The 20506-nt window shown below is 40.0% G+C and overlaps 1 protein-coding gene and 1 pseudogene across 1 annotated transcript; both read right to left on the bottom strand.

The window, feature by feature from the left end:
- Positions 1 to 2992: 2992 nt before the first annotated feature.
- Positions 2993 to 4051, bottom strand: LOC126078373 (UDP-glucuronosyltransferase 1A9-like; annotated as a pseudogene).
- A 12126-nt stretch (positions 4052 to 16177) lies between these two features.
- Positions 16178 to 17155, bottom strand: LOC126078372 (UDP-glucuronosyltransferase 1A10-like). Its single transcript, XM_049888858.1, has one exon. It carries the CDS (start codon positions 17153 to 17155, stop codon positions 16178 to 16180), a length of 978 nt encoding a protein of 325 aa, XP_049744815.1.
- Between the last annotated feature and the right edge of the window lie 3351 nt (positions 17156 to 20506).

Genomic DNA, 20506 nt, shown 5'->3' with positions numbered 1-20506 from the left:
GAGAAATTAGTAATTTGGCTGCATATAAGAAAATTGGGCAAAAACCAAAACTGTCCTCTTATTACCAATAAAACCAAAACCATTCCTGAACAGGGGCAGGGGTTTAGGGACCATGATTTAAGGGAACATCTAAGTCAATTGGCATAATAAAATCTATTAAGAAAACATTCTGCATCCCACTTTGAAGAGTGGTGTCTGGGGTCTTAAACACTAGCAAGCGGCCATCTAACATGCATCAAGGAGTCTCAACCCACCTGGATCAAAGGAGAGTGAAGAATACCAAGGACACAAGGTAATTACGAGCCCAAGAGTCAGAAAGGGCCACATGAACCAGAGACTACATCATCCTGAGACCAGAAGAACTAGATTGTGCCCAGCTCCAACCGATAACTGCCCTGACAAGGAACACAACAGAAAACCCCTGAGTGAGCAGGAGAGCAGTGGGACGCAGACCCCAAATTCTCATAAAAAGACCAGACATAATGGTCTGACTGAGACTAGAAGGACCCCAGTTGTCATGGCCCCCAGACCTTCTGTTGGCCGAGGACAGGAACCATTCCTGAAGCCAACTCTTCAGACAGGGATTGGACTGGACAATGGGTTGGAGAGGGATGCTGGTGAGGAGTGAGCCTCTTGGATCAGGTGGACCCTTGAGACTACGTTTGTATCTCCTGCCTGGAGGGGAGATGAGAGGGTAGAGGGGGACCGAAGCTGGCAAAATGGATATGAGAAGAGAGAGTGGAGGGAGGGAGCGGGCTGTCTCATTAGGGGAGAGTAACTGGGAGTAGGTAGCAAGGTGTATATAAGTTTTTGTGTGAGAGACTGACTCGATTTGTAAACTTTCTCTTAAAGCACAATAAAAATTATAAAACAAAAAAACAGAACCAAACCTGTTGTCAAAGAATATTCTGCCTCATGGCTACCCCATGTGTTACAGAGTAGAACTGCTCCATAGGTCTTTCTTGGCTGCAATCTTTACAGAAGCAGATTGCCAGTCCTTTATTCCACAACTCTGCTGCGTGGGTTCAAGCATCCAACCTTCAGGTGAGTAATCGAACACAAACTGTTCTTGCCACCCAGGGACCTTTTAATTATCAGTACTAGTTCAAAATAGAAACGGAAGGAAAATGGCCTTTTCATAATAGTTTGAAAAATAATTAAAAGCCCAAGAATAAATTTTAATAAGGAAAGAAAAAAATATGTTGAAAGAGCTCTAATGATTTGTTTTTATCTTTTAGATGTTACAAGAGAAAAAAAAAATTATAATTGCCACAAAAGTTTAGAAAAAGAATACTGAGTATGGGGCTTGCCATGACAGATACTAAAACCTACTATGAAACTACTATAATCATAACAGTATGGTACTGGCACAAGAGTAGATAAGTAGATCCTTGCACTAGAACTGAGAGTTCAGAAGCAGAAGCAAATAAATGTAGAAACGTAAAATATGATAAAGATGCATTTCAATTCAATGAATGCATACACATTTTTTTTTTTATTAAACGGTGTTGGGATAATTGACTATCCATTTAGAAAAAAATAAAATTATATCCTTACACCTTGTACATGAAAAGTTGTCATTGCAAAAAATAAAATTATTAACACTGGAGGAATTGAAAGCATTAAAGCAAAATATAGAGAAAATGTTTATACAGGCTTGGAAAATGTCTATATAGTCTTGGAAAGGCCTAAACAAGTCGAAACAGAGAAACCACTCAGGAAAAAGATCATGAATCTGACAACCCAAAAATAAAAATTCTGTGTGACAAAAGATGACGGATAGGAATATATATATATATATATATAATCTAAGCATTATTATCCCTAATTCTCAAGACTTGCAATAACTAAAATGCAATAGCAAGCCTTATTTCTTCTTGGACACACCCAAGAGGCTTACACAAATTAGTATTTATAAACATACTGCACACCCAAGAGGCTTACACAAATTAGTATCTATAGAAAGACAAATAACCCCATGAAAAATGATTAAAGAATGTGGACATGTGATTTACAAAAGAGGGAATGCAAATAACTAATATATCTATGAAAATAGGAACTGAAAATTGAAACAGTACATAGAATTTTTTGCTCAGAAAAGTGCTAAACATTAAAAAGTTTAATGTCACCCCGAGCTGGGGAGAGTGTGGAAAAACTAGAACTCTCATATATGGTTGATCAAAGTGCGAAGTTGCTCAATATTTTGAAAACAATTTGTCAGTTTATTAAAAGCACTGTGTACAGACCATTTAACCCAGCCACCCTGCTCTTAGGACTTCAGCCTACTGAAATATGAGCAAGAATATTTAGCAACAATTAAGCACAGAAGTCAAAAGTCAAATAATTCCAAATTATATGAATATAAAGGCCATATTTAAGAAGGTTAGGTTCAGTCTTGTTTATAAAGGAAAATACTAGAAGAAGCCTAAATGTCTATTAATATTAGCTGGTTGACTACACTACGGGGCATCCAAAGTAAAGAATTTTATGCAATGATTAAAAAGAAGATGCTAAATGCCTGTGTTTTGACTTATAAAACTGTCTACAATTTATTGAAGCCCTGGGGGTGAAGTGGTTAAGACAGAGCTCAGGCTGCTAACCAAAAGGTTGGCAGTTCGAATATGCCAGCCCATCTTTGGAAACCCTATGGGAAAGTTCTATTCTGTCCTATGAGATCACTATGAGTTGGAATCCACTCGACGGCACACAACACCAACAACACAACTTATCAGCAAGTGAAAAATGCCAAGTAAAGAACAATATGTCCAGCCTGATTCCAGATTTTATTTTAATACAATGGGTGTGAAAATTGCATTCTATATACAAATGTATGTAAGAAATAATTACAGAAAAATCATTTCAGACCATTCTCCTATAGAGAGTGGCATAGAAACAGCAAAAAGACCCATTTCATTTCGCACAGTATTTAAAAAAAAAAAAACAACCAGCACCTTTCAAATGAAAGTATTGGAAAATGCAGCCTAGAAAGTCATCAATTAATATACACACACATGAAAGGGAGCCACTTTATGAAATCTGTTAACCCACAATTAAATGATTTGGCATAAAAGAAGTCATTAAACAAAAATGAAATTACAAATGTGACAAACAAATGGCAAATTCCGGTGCAGTAAGGAGTCATTTGTTTTAAACCCAAAGCCAGGTGTTCTTAATGGGCTAAAGAAGTAACTTACCTCTGGCAATGGCTTTCCCTGGTTGCAGTTGATGCCTCCAGTGAAGACCATGTTGGGCATCACGGGTTTGGGATAGTCAAAAACAAAGTCAGTTCTTAACAACCAAATGGACGTATGGCTGTAGAGGTCATAAGCCGTGACTGGCGTTTGGAGAATCTCAGAGGCAATTTCTAAACCACTTTTGAACAAATAGTGGCAAAATAAACGCTCCTCCAAATGGAAGATTTGGTTCTGTACTCTCTCCCTGAAGGTCATGGTATCTGAAAACCCTAAGAGAATTCTGGGAACACAAGAACTAGCACTGGGACACTGTGTGGCTTCTTCAAGATAATGACAAAATGGTCCCCTGGTGAAGACCACAGATGGGAGTAAAAAATATTTGGCAATAATTAGGCCACACAGATCAAAAGGATCCATGAACACTGCATCAAAAGAACTCTTTCTTATGTACTTCACTAATTTTGTGTCGTTAAACAGACTTCTACAATGTGAAAAAAAAAGTATTCAAACATAGTGCTGACTGGACTCATTATTACAGATAATATATTCAAGTCCTGACTTTTCCAACAATAGTTGGTGAAAAACGAGAAATCATGATTCAGCTCCTCCAGTGTGTAAGAAGTGAAATAAGTCTTTATTGTGAAGTTGAGTGATTTTCCCAGTTGCCAGCTCACCTCTGGCATGACTACGACCACCTCATGCCCTCTGTGAATGAGTGTCTCCACAGCGGCTCGCATGGTGAACCAGTGGCTCCCATCCGTGGGCACAACCAGCAGCTTGCCTGCCTCAGCAAAGCCAGGTGCCAACACGAGACACACACACAGAGGAAGGAAGCCCTTCAAAATTGCAGGTGCCATCAGGAGACTGCAGCCCAGAGCAAATTGCAACTTGGATTCTAAGTTCCTACGATACTGTCAGAGGTAGAGGTCCAGGCACAATACCTGCACCAAGAGAGGGTGTGTATTCCTGCACACATCAAGAAAGGTGACCTCACTGCCAATGATTTACCCATAAGGACGACAATGAATAATAGTATTTGGTGAGAAAACTTCTGCATGCTTCTCAAACAAGAGTAGTTTTCATTCTGTGCCTTGAACAGGGGTCATGCCAAGTACTGCAATGTGAGTTTAGAAATGAAATTATTAAGCAACACTTTTGGACCCTAGAGACTAACAAAAATAAAAAGTAAAGATGAATAAAGCTCATATTTTGGAATTTTGGATTTTATTCTCAGACTACCGAAAGCTCTGCTGTAGGACTTGGCCCAACGGGCCTGGTCTGTCCTTCAGGAATTGATGTGTCTGTGTCCCGCACTCTACAGAGCACTCCTTGAGGTCAAGGGCTGTCTTCTTCAAGCTTGTGCCCTTCTCCCACAGTTCCTGTGCTGCACTCACACAGAGAAACCTACAGGACATGCTGGTTTCATTGGACTGGATTACATCCAGCAGGTGTTCTAGATGCTTCATGGGAGAGGCCAGTGTGTGTGTTGCTAAGTGGTATATGTCCACTAAGACCCTGAGGAACATTTACAGAGGAACTCTGGATCCCAACCTGGGGACCTAATTCTTATTAGGAGTCTAAGACGACTTCATCCTTGGCAATCAAATGGTTACTAGACATTTGACAAAGGTCAATGGCAATATTGATTTGTCAGCTGTGACAAATGGGCCAGAGTAATTTGTTAACTGTTAGCGGAAACTAAGTGCAGGGATACGGGACTTCTCTGGACTGTTTTTCTAACTTTTTCTTTGCTATAATTTCTAAAACTGTTATATAAAAAAAACTTACTTAAACAGAAATTCCACGCCGAGGTACATATTCCAAAGACTTGAAAGCAGGCTGTTAAACAGATACTTATACGCTCATGTTCACTGCAATATTATTAAAATAGCTAAACACAGGAAACAACCCACGTGTCCATCAACACATAAATGGATAAACAAAACAAAGAATAGTTGTAAAATGGAATGATATTCACCCCTAAAGAGAAACGAAGTTCTGATACATGCTATAACACGAATGAACCTTGAAAATACTACGCTAAGTGAAATAAGTCAGACACAAAAGGACAAATGTTGTATGATCCCACTTGTATCAGGTGACTAGAATGGGCAAACGCATAGACACAAGAGTCTATTGGTGGTTGCCAGGGAGTGGGGATTGGCAGGAGGGGAGAATGGGGAGTTATTGCTGGAGGGATTCTGGATTTCTGTTTGGGGTGATGAAAAACTTTTGGAAATGGATGGTGGTGATGGTTGTACAAGATAAGAATAGAATTAACATCTCTGGATTATGTACTCAAAAAGGGTTAAAATGGCAAAATTGTGTCATATAGATTTTTCCACAGTAAAATTTTTTTGCTTACTAAAAAAACAAAAAGTACAGACTGGGAGAAAACATTTGGAAAACATATGTCATATAAAGGATTTGTCTTCAAAATACATACAGAACTCTCAAAACCCAGAAAGGAAAAAACACAGCCCAACATCAAAAAAAAAAAAAAAAAAAGGGCAAAGATTTATATAGTCGTTTCACCAAAGAAGATAAACAGATGGCAAACAGGCCCATGAAAAGATGCTCAACATCTTTAGTCATTAGGGAAATGTTAATTAAAACCACCCTTTAAATTATACATTTGTTAGTTAAAATTCAAAGGAGTGACCGCCCCATGTGTTGGTGAGCCTGTAGAAGAGCTGAGCTGCTCACACACTGGCACTGGGACTGCAGGGTGATCAGTTGTACTTTGGGATGTTATTTGGCAGTTTCTTGAAAATGTAAGCATATACCTACCATATAACCCAGCCATTCTACTACTGTTGTTAGGTGCCATCGAGTCAATTTTGACTCACGGTGACCCCATGTGACAGAGTAGAACTGCCCCGTAGGGTTTTCTAGGCTAAAATCCCTATGGAAGCAGAGCACCAGGTCTTTCTCCTGCGTAGCTGCTGGGTGGGTTTGAACCACCAACCTTCCTGTTAGCAGCTGAGGACTTAACCGCTGCACCACCAGGGCTCCTAACCATTCCACTAGTAGGTATTTATCCAAGAGGAAGGAAAGCATACTTCCATACAAAGACCTGTGTGTGAGTGTTTGTAACACTCATATTTTTAACATAAAATACTGGAAAAAGCCTAAATGTCTATCAACAAATTGTTGTAAATCCACACAATGGAATACTTGTCAGCAAGAAAAAGGAATGAACTCTTTAACATGTGTACCAGGGATGAATCTTAAAATAATGTTGCTGAATAAAATAAGCTAGACAAAAAAGGTGTACATAATGTAAAACAGCATTTATATACAATTGTAAAAAATGCGAATTAATGTACAGCGACAAAAAGCTGTGGAGGGGGTGGGGGTTGGTGAGGGGAGGAGGACACGGCTGGGAGGAGCTGGGAGACAGGGATTACAAAGGGCGCAAGGAGACTTTGAGAGGTGATCATTATGCTGACGGTAATGGTGGTTCTACTGATGTTTACTATGACACAACTTGTCGAATTGCACACTTCGTATATGTGCACTTCATAGTATGCCATTTGTATTAGTGCCCTAGGGCTGCCATAACTAAGTGGCATGAACTGGGCGGCTTGTAAGAACAGAAATATATTGTCTCACAGCTCTGCGGGCTAGAAGTCGAAATCAGAGTGTCTACCATGTTGATTCCTTCGAGGCTCTCAGGGAGAACCTGTCCCAACCTTCTCTCCCAGGGTCTGGTGCTCCTTTTGCTTCCTTGGCCTGTAGGTGCATCACTCCCATCTGCATCCATTGTCACATATCATCTTCCCTCTTTTGTATGTCTGTGTCTTTTCTTTTTATAAGAATATCACTCGTTTAGGATCAGAACCCACACTATTCCAGTATGAACGCATATTAACTTGATTACATCTTCAAAGACCTTATTGCCAAGGAAGGTCTCATTCACAGTAGTAGACGTTAGGACTACAAAATATCTTTTGGGGGAACACAATCAACCCATAACACCAATTTACCCATTCAAATTCTCAAACGATAGTTAACGAATTAATATTAGTGGAAGTTTTACTATTTTATTCTAGTCTTCCAAAACATGGTTTTGTCATGGCTGTGTGAAAAATGCGTAAATGGATTGCAGAGACTGGGTGAAGGTGAATAGGCAGTTGAAAACAGAGGCTTTAAGTCTATTTGGGCCAAGACCCACAGTAACAGTTCTCATACAACATCACAACTCAGAACACAAATACGCACCTACGCATCTGAAACAAACAGTTCACAAACAAACTTTGTCCTTACTACTGTCTGTCGTATTTTCTATCCAATCCAATTTTATTCTATTTACACTATTTTTTTTTTCTCTTTTATAACGCTGATTATGCCCCCCTTAGAAGCAAGGATGGCGAGACTATGTCTCACTTTCTTTTGACATATTATCAGGAGGGATCAGTCCCTGGAGAAGGACATCATGTTTGGTAAAGTAGCTGTTTTTGTTAGGTTCCATTGAGTCAATTCCGACTCAACAACTCTTAAGTACAACAGAATGAAACACTGCCCAGTCCCTCACAATCCTTGTGATGCTTTCAGATTTCAGAACCGAAGTTTCTGTGAGATCATATGTGAGTTACACATCCCCTCTGACTCATTAGAGTATTATATTTTATTGTTATTATTAATGATATTGCTATTCTTGTTATCACTCTGACCATACTCTGTCTATAACCTTTTCTGAAAACCTTTTGCTGTTGCACTGATTCTGACTCACAGCGACTCTGTGTTGTTGTTATTGTTGTTAGGTGCCATCGAGTGAGTTAGGACTCATAGCAATCCTATGTACCACAGAAGAAAACACTGCCTAGTCCTGTACCACCCTCACAATTGTTGGTATGCTTGTGCCCATTGTTGCAGCCACTGTGTCAATCCATTTCATTGAAAGTCTTCCTCTTTTTTGCTGTCTACTTTACCAAACATGATGTCCCTGTCCAGTGACTGATTCTTCCTGATAACATGTCCAAAGTATGTGAGACGTAGTCTTGCCATCCTTATTTCTAAGGAACATGCTGGTTGTGCCTCTTCCAAGGTAGATTTGTTCGTTCTTTTGGCCGTCTATGGTATATTCAATATTCTTTGCCAACACGACACGTAGGGGATCAGCAGAAAAGAGGAAGACCCTCAATGAGATGGACTGACACAGTGGTTGCAACAATGGGCCAAGAGGCCTGTGCTGAGGAGGCCAAGAGGAGCCTGCACAGCTGAGACGGGTTGTGCATGGCAGAGAGAAGCACCTGTTTGCTTCCACGGCCAAGAGGAGCTGAGAAAGCTGTCCTGCACTGAAGAAGGAAGGGATATGCTCTCCTCCTCGAGGGAGCCTTCCAGCCCTTGCCTACGTGCTTCCTGATCCTGATCCCGAGTTGTAGCCTGTTGACCCTGATTCTGAGCTGTACCCAGTCCTTCCTTAATAAGCCATTTAACTGTAAGTATGGCCTATGAGTTCTGTGTGGCTATTACAATGACGTACTGAACCCAGCAGAGAAGTGGAGAGCGCCCTGAGAAGGATGGCTGATGTCAGAATTGGTAAAAAAAAGATTGGAGACTGGAGATGTGTCTGGCCTCTACCTCATATAAATTAGCTTTGGGCTCATTCTGGTTCTTATCTTTAAAATATATAAGACCGCATATGTTGTATATTTTTATATATCTTTATAGAGACAACCCAACAGGCATAAAACTCTATATGGTTGAACATATTTTATACTTCATAGGTATCATCTATATAATAGATGATAGCTATAAAATGGCTGTATGTATATCTGAACCCTTCTGGGGCAGGCCCCAGGATGCAGTGAGTGGCACTGAACTCCAGGCCAGTTCAGGAAGTTGCAGACCCCACCCTTGGGTATAGGGCGAGCCATCATGTGATACCTGGATGTTGCTTGGTGCCATAAATGATAGAGGTATAAAGGGGGTGAGAGCCCCTTGACTAGACTCAGTCTTATAGAGTCCTGAAACGTTCTTCTTGACCTCAAAAGACTTACATCCTGGTCGTGCTGAGAGTGAAACTCCAGGCCTAAAGCATCAGACACCCCAACTTTTAGAGAGAGTGCTATTTCACTTTCCTGTCAGATGGCTGGAAAGTCTTTTGTTGAACAACATCTGCTGAGCACCTGGCATGCCCTGAGGACCGGGTAGACACTGTGGACCAGGAAGGATAGAGGCTCACCAGGGACATAGAGAGGCAGATGACCCAGTGTAGGGGAAGGTGGCACAGAGGAGGCAGGTGACCCTCTGCCACTGTTCTAGACTGCCCGAAGAGTGACATGGCAGGAATGGATCCACCAGCTGCACTACCACTACCTACAGGTATGGAGAGCAGTGCCCCTGGGAAACCTCATGCTCAATCCCCTCTCCTGACCTGAGTCTGGAATGGTGACTCATCAAGTTCATGCAAGTCCAATAGGGTCATTCTGCAAAGCCTTGGCTTCCTTTAGCTTCCTCCGTTCTCCCCAGAGGGAATCCAGGTGGCATTGGGGTTAGCGCACTTAGCTGCTAAACAAAAGTTTGGTGGTTCAAACTCACCAGCTGCTCCACAGAGCAAAGATGTGGCAGTCTGCTTCTGTAAAGATTACAGGCTTGGGTAAATGACAACAATGTCAGAATAAAAAGAGAGGGAATGAATGGTGTAGGTGTAGAACTTTCTAATGGAGAGGAAGGCAAGGCAATACCAAGTAATAATAGACTGGTTCAAATCTAGGAAGATAAGGGTAAATTTCAAGGTAACCACAAGGAAAGTTAACAAACCTACTCGTCAAAATAAAGAAGAAAAACAAAGTCTCAATAAAAACAGAATCTACAAAAACAAAAGAAATGAAAAAGAAATCCACAAGCAAAAGGAACTCAGCACAGGACAGTAAGGGAACAAAGAAAATGTTAGCACCACAAAAAAAAAAAAAAGCACTACAAAATGACAGCAATAAACTCACACCTATCAATAATTACACTGAATGTAAATGGCCTAAATGCACCCATAAAGAGACACAGAGTGACAGAATGGATTAAAAAACAGAATCCATCCATATGCTGTCTACAAAAGACACACCTTAGAAAGAAAGACATAAATTTATTAAATATCATAGGATGGAAAAAAAAATATCAAGCAAATAACTGCCAAAAAAAGCAGGAATGGCATTACTAATCTCAGATAAAATAGGCTTTAAAACAAAATCCACCATAAAAGACAAATAAGGGCACTATATAATGATTAAAGGGATGATCCATCATGAAGACTTAACTGAAATAAACATCAATGCACCCAACGACAAGGCTCCAAAGTACATAAAACAAACTCTAACAGCACTGAAAAGAGAAATTGACAGTTCCACAATAATCGTAGGAGACTTCAACACACCACTCTCAGTAAAGGATAGAACATCTAGAAAAAAACTCAGAAAAGATACAGGAAAGCTAAAGAGCACAATGAGCCAACTTGACCTCATAGACATATATAGAACATTCCACCCAACACCTCAATGTACACATTCTTTTCCAACCCATATGGAATGTTCTCCAGAATAGACCGTATCTTAGGCCACAGAGCAATCCTCAACAAAATCCAAAACACTGAGATAATACAAAGTATCTTCTCTGACCACACACACCATCAAAGCAGAAATTAATGACAGGAAGAGTAAGGAAAAAAAAATCAATTACATGGAAACTGAATAACACCCTGCTTAAAAACCACTGGATAATAGAAGAAATCAGAGATGGAATCAAAAAATTCCTAGAATCAAACAAGAATGAAAACACATCATACCAAAACCTTTGGGACACAGCAAAGGCAGCCCTCAGAGGTCAATTTATAGCAAGAGATGCACACATCAAAAAAGAAGAAAGGGACAATATCAAAACATTAGCTACACAACTAGAGCAAATAGAAAGAAAACAGCAAAAGAAACCCACAGCCACTAGAAGAAAGGGAATAATAAAGAGCAGAGCAGAAATAAATGAAATAAAGAAGAGAAAAACAATAGAAAGAATCAACAAAACCAAAAGTTGGTTCTTTGAAAGGATCAACAAATTCGACAAATCACTGGCCAAATTGACAAAAGAAAAACAGGAGAGGATGCAAATAACCCAAATGAGAAATGAAACAGGGGACAAGACAACACACCCAACTGAAATAAAAAGGATCATAACAGAGTATTATGAAAAACTATACTCCAACAAATTTGAAAACCTAAAGGAAATAGACAAATTTCTAAAGACACACTACCTATGCCAACTAACATAAAATGGTATTGAAAATCTGAACAAAGCCATAACAAAAGAAGACATTGAAAATGTAATAAAAAAATCTCCCAACAACAAAAAAAAGCCCTCTCCTAGATGGCTTCACTGGAGAATTCTACCAAACATTCTGAGAAGAGCTTATACCAGCACCACTCAAACTGTTTCAGAACATAGAAAAAGAAGTAATACTTCCAAATTCATTCTATGAAACCAGCATAACCCTGATACCAAAACCAGGCAAAGACATCACAAAAAAAGAAAATTACAGACCAATATCTCTAATGAATATAGATACAAAAATCCTCAACAAAATTCTGGCCAATAGAATTCAGCATCATGTCAAAAAAATAATATACCACAACCAAGTAGGATTCATACCAGGTATGCAACAATGGTTCAATATTAGAAAATCAAGCAATGTAACCCACCAAATAAATAAAAGGAAAGAAAAGAATCACATGATCATCTCGATCGACACAGAAAAGGTATTCAACAAAGTCAACACTCATTCCTGATAAAAACTCTCAATAAAATAGCTACAGAAGGAAAATTTCTCAACATAATAAAGGGCATCTATGCAAAACAAATGGCCAACATCATTCTTAATGGAGAGAGGCTGAAAACATTCCCCTTGAAAACAGGAACAAGATGAGGATGCCCTTTATCAGCACTCTTATTTAACATTGTGTTGGAAGTCCTAGCTAGAGCAATAAGGCAAGAAACAGAAATAAAGGGCATCCAAATTGGCAATGAGGAAGTTAAACTGTCCCTGTTTGCAGATGATATGATACTATACACAGAAAAACCAAAAAAACACTCCATGAGAAAACTACTGGAACTAATAGAAAGATTCAGCAGAGCAGCAGGATGCAAGATAAACATACAAAAATCAGTTGGATTTCTACACACCAATAAAGAGAATGATGCAAAGGAAATCAGGAAAACAATGCCATTTGTAATAGACCCTAAAAAAATAAAATACTTGGGAATAAATCTGAACAGGGACATAAAGCACCTACACAAAGAAAACTACAAAACAGTACTGCAAGAAACCAAAGAGATCTACATAAATGGAAAAACATACCATGCTCATGGATAGGTAGCCTCAACATTGTGAAAATGACAATTTTACCCAAAGCAATCTACAAATACAATGCAATCCCAATCCAAATACCAGCAACATTCTTTAAAGAGATGGAAAAACTTACCATTAACTTTAATTGGAAAGGGAAGAAGCTCCAGATAAATAAAGCACTATCAAAGAAGAAGAATAAAGTAGGAGGACTCACACTACCTTACCTCAGAAACCACTATACGTTTACAGTAGTCAAAACAGCCTGGTACTTGTACAACAACAGATTCATTGACCAATGGAACAGAATTGAGAACCCAAATGTAAATCCATCCACCTATGGTCACCTGGGAAACCTTGGTGGCATAGTGGTTAAGAACTATGGCTGCTAACCAAAAAGGTCACCAGTTCAAATCCACCAGGCACTCCTTGAAAACTCTACAGGGCAGTTCAACTCTATCCAATAGGGCCTCTACGAGTCGGAATTGACTAGATGGCAGTGGGGTCTTTTTTTTTTTTTATGGTTACCAGATCTTCAACAAGGGCCATCAGGTGGGGAAAAGATAGTCTTTTAACAAATGGAGCTGGCAAAACTGGATGTCCATCTGCAAACAAATGAAACAGAACTCATACCTCATACCATATACAAAAACTAACACAAAATGGATCAAAGACCTAAATATAAAGCCAAAAGCTATTACGTTCATAGAAGAAAAAATAGGACCAATGCCAGAGGCCCTAATACACAGCATTAACAGGATACAAACCGCAACCCACAACACACAAGCTCCAGAGGATAAGCTAGATAACCGGGATCTTCTAAAAATTAAACACCTGTGCTCATCAAAAGAATTCACCAAAAGAGTAAAAAGAGAACCTACAGACTGGGAAAAAAACTTTGGCTATTAAAAATCAGACAAAGGTCTAATCTCTAAAATCTACGAGAAAATCCAACACCTCTACAACAAAAAGACAAATAATCTAATTAAAAAATGGGCAAAGGAAACGAACAGACTTTTCACCAAAGAAGACATTCAAGCAGCCAACAGACACATGAGGAAATGCTCATGCTCTCTGGCCATTAGAGAAATGCAAACCAAAACCTCAGGGAGATACCATCTCACCCCACCATTACTGGCACACATCAATAAAACAGGAAATAACAAATGTCCGAGAGGCCGCGGGGAAATCGGAACTCTTATGCACTGCTGGTTGGAATGCAAAAACCATTTTGGAAAATGATATGGCACTTCCTTAGAAAGCTACAAATAGAAATACCATATGATCCAGTAGTCCCACTCCTAGGAATATATCCTAGAGAAATAAGAGTCATCACACGAGTAGACATATGCACACCCATGTGCACTGCAGCATTGTTCACAATAGCAAAAAGATGGAAGCAACCTAGATGCCCATCAACAGATGAATGGATGAACAAACCGTGGTATGTACGTGCAATGGAGTCGTACACAATGATGAAGAACAACGATGAATCTGTGCAGCACCTCATAACATGGATGAATCTGGAGGGCGTTATGCTGAGGGGAATAAGTTAATCACGAAAGGACAAATATTGTATGAAACTGTAAAAACTCATGAAAACGTTTACATACAAAAAGAAACAATCTTAGATGGTTAAAAGGGAAGGGAGGGGTCAGGATGGAAAAATAAAAAAAGATTACAGCCTTGGAACCCTATAGGCAGTTGTATTCTGTTCTGTAGGTCGCTAGGAGTTGAAATCAACTCAATGGCAGGGGTTACTCTCCCCAGCCCCGGCGTTCCTGCTTGGCACAAACAGTTAACATGCTTGGCTGCTCACCAAAAGGCTAGAGATTTGAGTCCACCCAAGAAGGACTTCAAAAGAAAGGCCTCGTGATCTCCTTCTCAAAGGTCACAACACTGAAAGCCCTGTGGAGCCCAGTTCTACTCTGACACACATGGGGTCTACTGCAGAGCAATTGTTTACGGCTTACCCTGCAGCCCTACATACCCCGTGTGCGACCACCCTGAAAACGTTTAGCTACCGCTTCTCCCCGCATTTATGCAGGTGTGCATATGCTCCAGGGCCCAGCGTGGAGCTGGCATTCTCAGCCCCAGCCCCACCTGCTTACGAGCACCCAGATTACCCTGCCCCCAGTGCACCTGCTTTCACTGATCAGAGGCTGCTTGAAGAGGGAGCATAGGAGCCCAAATCCTAGCATCAAAACGTGAGATTTGTCCTTTGCTTTGTCTGAAAGTAAAACCAGCTGCCATCGAGTCAGCCCCAAGCTTGACAACAATTTGCACTATCCAGGTTCTCCATTAGAAAAGTACTTGGCTTCAAAACGAACGTAGACGTAAACTGTGGACCCAAGTGAGGAACTTAAGTTCTCTCCCTGATCTTTCAAACTGAATCTCTGACCTCTCTGAGTAATCCTGCCTTGTACAGCAGCAGTCACTTACACTACTTCAACTCTATTCGCTGGTGACGCAATGCCTTCTCTTAGGGTGGCAGAGTATTACTGTATATCTAACATTTTCATTTACAAGACCGAATTATGTAGTAGAGCAGCCTGGCCCTCGAACTTAGAATGGTTTTTACATTCTTAGGAACTGTTTTTTAAAAAGCAAAAACAAAATAAAGAAGTATGAGAGACTCAGACCTCATAAGGCCGGCAAAGCCTAAAATATTTTTATCTGGCCCTTTACAAAAAGGGTTTGCAGATCCCTGATACAGCATGCTTATGTAACATAAACAAAATAACATGTTCTTTGCTACAAAAACACATAAAAGTACTTTTAGCATGGATATAAGGGGAAGTACATAATTATTTTTATTCCAAAAAAATATCCTCATGAATATGGGGACATTATACTAGTCTGTACATCCCACAATTCAACTAATACTGTACTTATCATTTTGAAGTTTGCACTCGCTCATGTGAAATAAATAATGCATTATTATTATATATTTTATATATATAAAATATTACATATATAACCTGTTGCCGTCGAGTCGATTCCAACTCATAGTAACTCTACAGGACAGGGTAGAACTAGCAACTCTACAGGACAGGGTAGAACTGCCCCACAGGGTTTCCAAGGAGCACCTGGTGGATTTGAACTGTCAAACTTTTGCCTATCAGCCAAACTCTTAACCACAAACCCACCAGGATTTTCATTACATATATAAATATATATAGTTGTTATTGTTGTTAGTTGTCTAGCAATGTTGGCTGGTTGGATAAACTATGGGGCATCTAAAGTAAAGGATTTAATGCAATGATTAAAAAGAACATGCTAGATGTATATGTTTTGACTTTTAAAGATGTTTACAATTGATTGACAAGTGAAAAATGTTAGGTAAAGAACAATGTATCCAGCCTGTTTCCAGATCTTATTTTAATAAAATGGGTGTGAAATTACATTCTATATATGCGTGCATATAGAAAATAATTTCTTAAAAATAATTTCAGAGCACTGTTTTATGGAGGGTGGCATAAGATTAGCAAAAAGGCGCGTTTCATTCCTCACTGTGTTTTTTAGTAGTTTTCAAATCAAACTGTTAGAAAATGTAGCCTGGAGAGTCATCAATTATATACACACACAAATAAAAGGGAGCCACTTTATGAAATCTGTTAACCCACAATTAAATGAATTGGCATAAAACAAGTCATTCAACCAAAAAGAAATTACGAATGTGACAAACAAATGGCAAATTCCGGTACAGTAAGGAGTCATTCTTTTTAAACCCAAAGCCGGGTGTTCTTAATGAGCTAAAGAAGAAATAACTTACCTCTGGCAATGGCTTTCCCTGGATGCAGTTGATGCCTCCAATGAAGACCATGTTGGGCATCACAGGTTTGGGATAGTCAAAAACAAAGTCAGTTCTTAACAACCAAATGGACGTATGGCTGTAGAGGTCATAAGCTGTGACTGGCGTTTGGAGAATCTCAGAGGCAATTTCTAAGCCACGTTTGAACAAATAGTGGCAAAATAAACGCTCCTCCAAATGCAAGATTTGGTTCCGTACTCTCTCTCTGAAGGTCATGGTATCTGACAACACTGAGAAAGCTCTGGGAACATAAGAAATAGGACTGGGACACTGTGTGCCTTCTTCAAGGTAGTGACAAAATGGCCCCCTGGTGAAGACTACCGATGGGAGTGAAAAATATTTGGCAATAATTAAGCCACACAGATCAAAAGGATCCGTAAACACCGCATCAAAAGAACTCTCTTTTATGTACTTCACTAATTTCGTGTCGTCAAACAAACTCCTACAACGTGAAAAAAAATACTCAAACACGGTGCTGGCTGGACTTCTTGCTAAAGATAATATACTCAAGTCTTGAGTTTTCCAACAATAATTGGCAAAAACCATGAACTCACGATTCAGATCCTCCAGCGTGTAAGAAGTTGAATAAGTCTTTACTGTGAAGTTGAGAGATTTTTCCAAGTGCCAGCTCACTTCCGGCACAACTATGACCAGCTCATGCCCTCTGTGGATGAGTTTCTCCACAACGGCTCGCATGGTGAACCAGTGGCTCCCATCCATGGGAACAACGAGCAGTTTGTCTGCCTCAGCAAAGCCAGGTGTCAGCAGGAGACACACGCACAGAGAAAGTAATCCAGTCAAATATGTAGCCGCCATCAGGTAACTTCAGCCCAGAGCAACTTACAGCTTGTATTCTAAGCTGGTATGATTCAGTCCACGGAAAAGCCTCAGGCACAAAATCTGTCCCAAGAGGGGGTGTATTCCTGCACAGAGAAAAAAGTCCTCTTTGCCAATGATTTACTCATAAGGGTAATAATGAATAACTGTATTTGGTGAGATACCATCTGTATGTTTCTCAAACAAGAGTAGATTTTGATCTTTGCCTTGGGAAGGGATCATGCCCAGTACTGCATTGTGAGTTTAGAAACAAAATTATTAAGCAACATGAAAACTCACAAAAATAAAAAAGTTGAATAAAGCTCATATTTTGGAATTTTGGGTTTTATTCTTAGACTACCGGAAGTTCTGCTGTAGGACTTTCCCCGAAGGCCTGGTGCCATCCTTCAGGAATTGATGTGTCTGTGTCCAGCACTCTACAGAGTGCTCCTTGAGGTCGAGGGCTGTCTTCTTCATGCTTGCACCCTTCTCCCACAGTTCCTGTGGTACACTCCCACAGAGAAACCAACAAGACACACTGGTTGCACTGGACTGATTACATCAAGCACGTGTCCTAGATGTTTCATGGGTAAGGCCAGTGTATGTATTGCTAAGTGGTGCATGTCCACTAAGACCCTAAGGAACATTTAGTGAGGAATTCTGGATCCCAACCTGGGACATAATTCTTATTAGGAGTCTAATATGACTTCATCCTTAGCACTCAAATGCTTACTAGACATTTGACAAAGGTCAATGGCAATATTGATTTGTCAGTTGTGACAAATGGGGCAGGGTAATTTGTTAACTGTTAGGGAAATTAAGTGCAGGGATACAGGAATTCTCTGAACTCTTTTTCCAACTTTTACTTTGCTGCAATTCTGAAACTATTATAAAATAAAAACTTTCTTAAACAGAAATTCCGCTCCTAGGTATATATCCCAAAGACTTGAAAGCAGGCTCTCAAACAGATACTTGTGCACTCATGTTCACCGCAATATTATTCACAACAGCTAAACAGTGGAAACAACCCAAGTGTCCATCAACAGATAAACGGATAAACAAAATAAGGTATATATGTAAAATTAAATATTATTCAACCATAAAGAGAAATGAAGTTCTGTTACATGCTACATCATGAATGAACCTTGAAAATACTATGCTAAGGGAAATAAGTCACACAAAAGGACAAATAATGTATGGTCCCACTTATATGAGATGATGAGAATGGGCAAATGCATAGACCCAAGAGTCTACTGGTGGTTGTCAGGGACTGGGATTGGTGGGAGGGGAGGATGGCAAGACATTGCTTGTGGAATTCTGAATTTCTGTTTGGGGTGATGAAAAACATTTGGAAAGGGATGGTGGTGATTGTTGTACAAGATGAGAATACAATTAACATCTCTGAAGTATATATTTGAAAATGGTTAAAATGGAAAAACTGTGTTATATATATTTTATCACAATAATTTTTTATTGTGTATCACAATAAAAAAATTATTGTGATAAAATATATATAACACAGCCACAGACTGACAGAAAATGTTTCCAAAGTATATGTCATATAAAGGATTTGTCTCCAACATACATAAAGAACTGTCAAAACCCAGAAAAGAAAAAACAAAGACCAATATAAAAAGGGGGGGAGGCGGGGCCAAGATGGCAGAGTAGTCAGATGCTTCTTGTGGTCCCTCTTACCATGAACATAAGAAAAAACAAGTGAATCGATTATATACATATGACAAGCTAGAAGCCCAGAACGTCAAAGGCAAAGTCAAGAATTCAGACTGAGTGGCAGGGGGAGGGAGAGACGGTTCAGAAGCAGTGATGAGTTGCTGGACCTGACTTGGACCTGACCAGCCCCAATACCCTGGCACAACCACTGCAGAGCTGATGGTAGCGTTCAGCATCTGGTTTCCTTAGCCACAGAGAGCCAGTGGCACAGAGTCTACTGACACCTCCAGAATCAGTGAGAAACAGCACTCTGAGCATAAAGTAAGTGATTGCACCTAATTTACTGCATAGCTCTAATAGCTTCCCTTTTGAAAGAACGCTCTCCCATTTATCTGATCCCTCCTCCCTCCACCCCGAGCAGACTTCTGTGACAGTCAATTTCTCTGGGCCTTAGATAGGTCCTGCTGCATACCCTGAGTCATTCTCCCAGTGTTGGAGAAGGAACAAATTTACAAATGGGAGAAAAATAATCTGCTGGCTCCTCTAAAATGGGAACTTAGGGCAGAAGTAACTCCTGTCCAGCACAAGCGGTCAACAGACTATGAACACCTTTCACCCCTGCAAGAACTCATGTAACCCCATTTCAGTAGCTAGCCCCTTGTTGTTACCTTACAAGGGTGTATATCCCTGAGGTCTGTTATAACTATTTCAGCTGTGTGGTAGAGAGGTGAGTTTTGGACATTTGACACCACTCTGCCTATTAAGCAGGGTCCTCACCTACCCACAACACGGGCCTGAGGAGTGGTGGCTTCACCCACGCCACCTAGCCACATGCAACAGGGGTCCAAGGATTAGTGGTGTCTCCAGTCCTTACAGTTAAAAGCACTGGGTGCTAATAGTATGGCTGCAGAGCCAATCCACCTGTGCTTTCTAGAGAACAGGGGTGTGCCTTCCTCACAGACACTCGGGGGAAGGTTTTCAACTCCCTGCCTTGCTCAGAGTGTGACCCCCCTGCTGCAACCAGAAACCTGTGCATACAGCAAATCACCACTGCTCCTCTAAGACCGTAGGTGACAGCCTGCACCACACACTTGGTGACTGACTACCTGGACACATGAGCTGAATCCATATAAGAGAAGTGAATGGACTCCTAGGCTCATACACCTGGAAACATCTCTAGCCATCTGGTGACAGAATATTAGAGCTTCAAATGCTCCAACAATCAAGTTAGCTCACTCCAGCAGCCTATTTGGGTATATCAAAACGGAACGAAGCTAGGACACAGTAAGTAAACATAAAATAAATTAATACAACAACTTATAGATGGCTCTGAGACAAGAGTCGATATCAAATCACATAAAGAAGCAGGCCATGCTTGCTTCAACAAACTCCCAATCAAGGAGATGTATGAAGATGTCCTCCTGGAATTACCAGAGATAAAATACAAAAGATTAATATAAAGAACTCTGCAAGAGATCAGGAAGGAGATCACGCAAAATACAGAACAAGCCAAGGAACACACAGATAAAGCAGTTGAGTAAATTAAGAAAGTTAATCAAGAGCATAATCAAAACGTTAATAGGCTGCAAGAATCCATAGAGAGACAGCAATCAGAAATTCAGAAGATTAACAATAAAATTACAGATTAGACAACTCAAAAGAAAGTCAGAGGAGCAGAAT

This window comes from Elephas maximus, chromosome 6 (genome assembly GCF_024166365.1).
Source record: "Elephas maximus indicus isolate mEleMax1 chromosome 6, mEleMax1 primary haplotype, whole genome shotgun sequence".
NCBI lineage: Eukaryota > Metazoa > Chordata > Mammalia > Proboscidea > Elephantidae > Elephas > Elephas maximus.
This window is presented reverse-complemented; position numbering and strand designations above follow the sequence as displayed.

Excerpts from the sequence above, each read along its gene's own strand:
- LOC126078372 (XM_049888858.1), bottom strand. The coding sequence starts at position 17,155 with ATGGCGGCTACATATTTGACTGGATTACTTTCTCTGTGCGTGTGTCTC.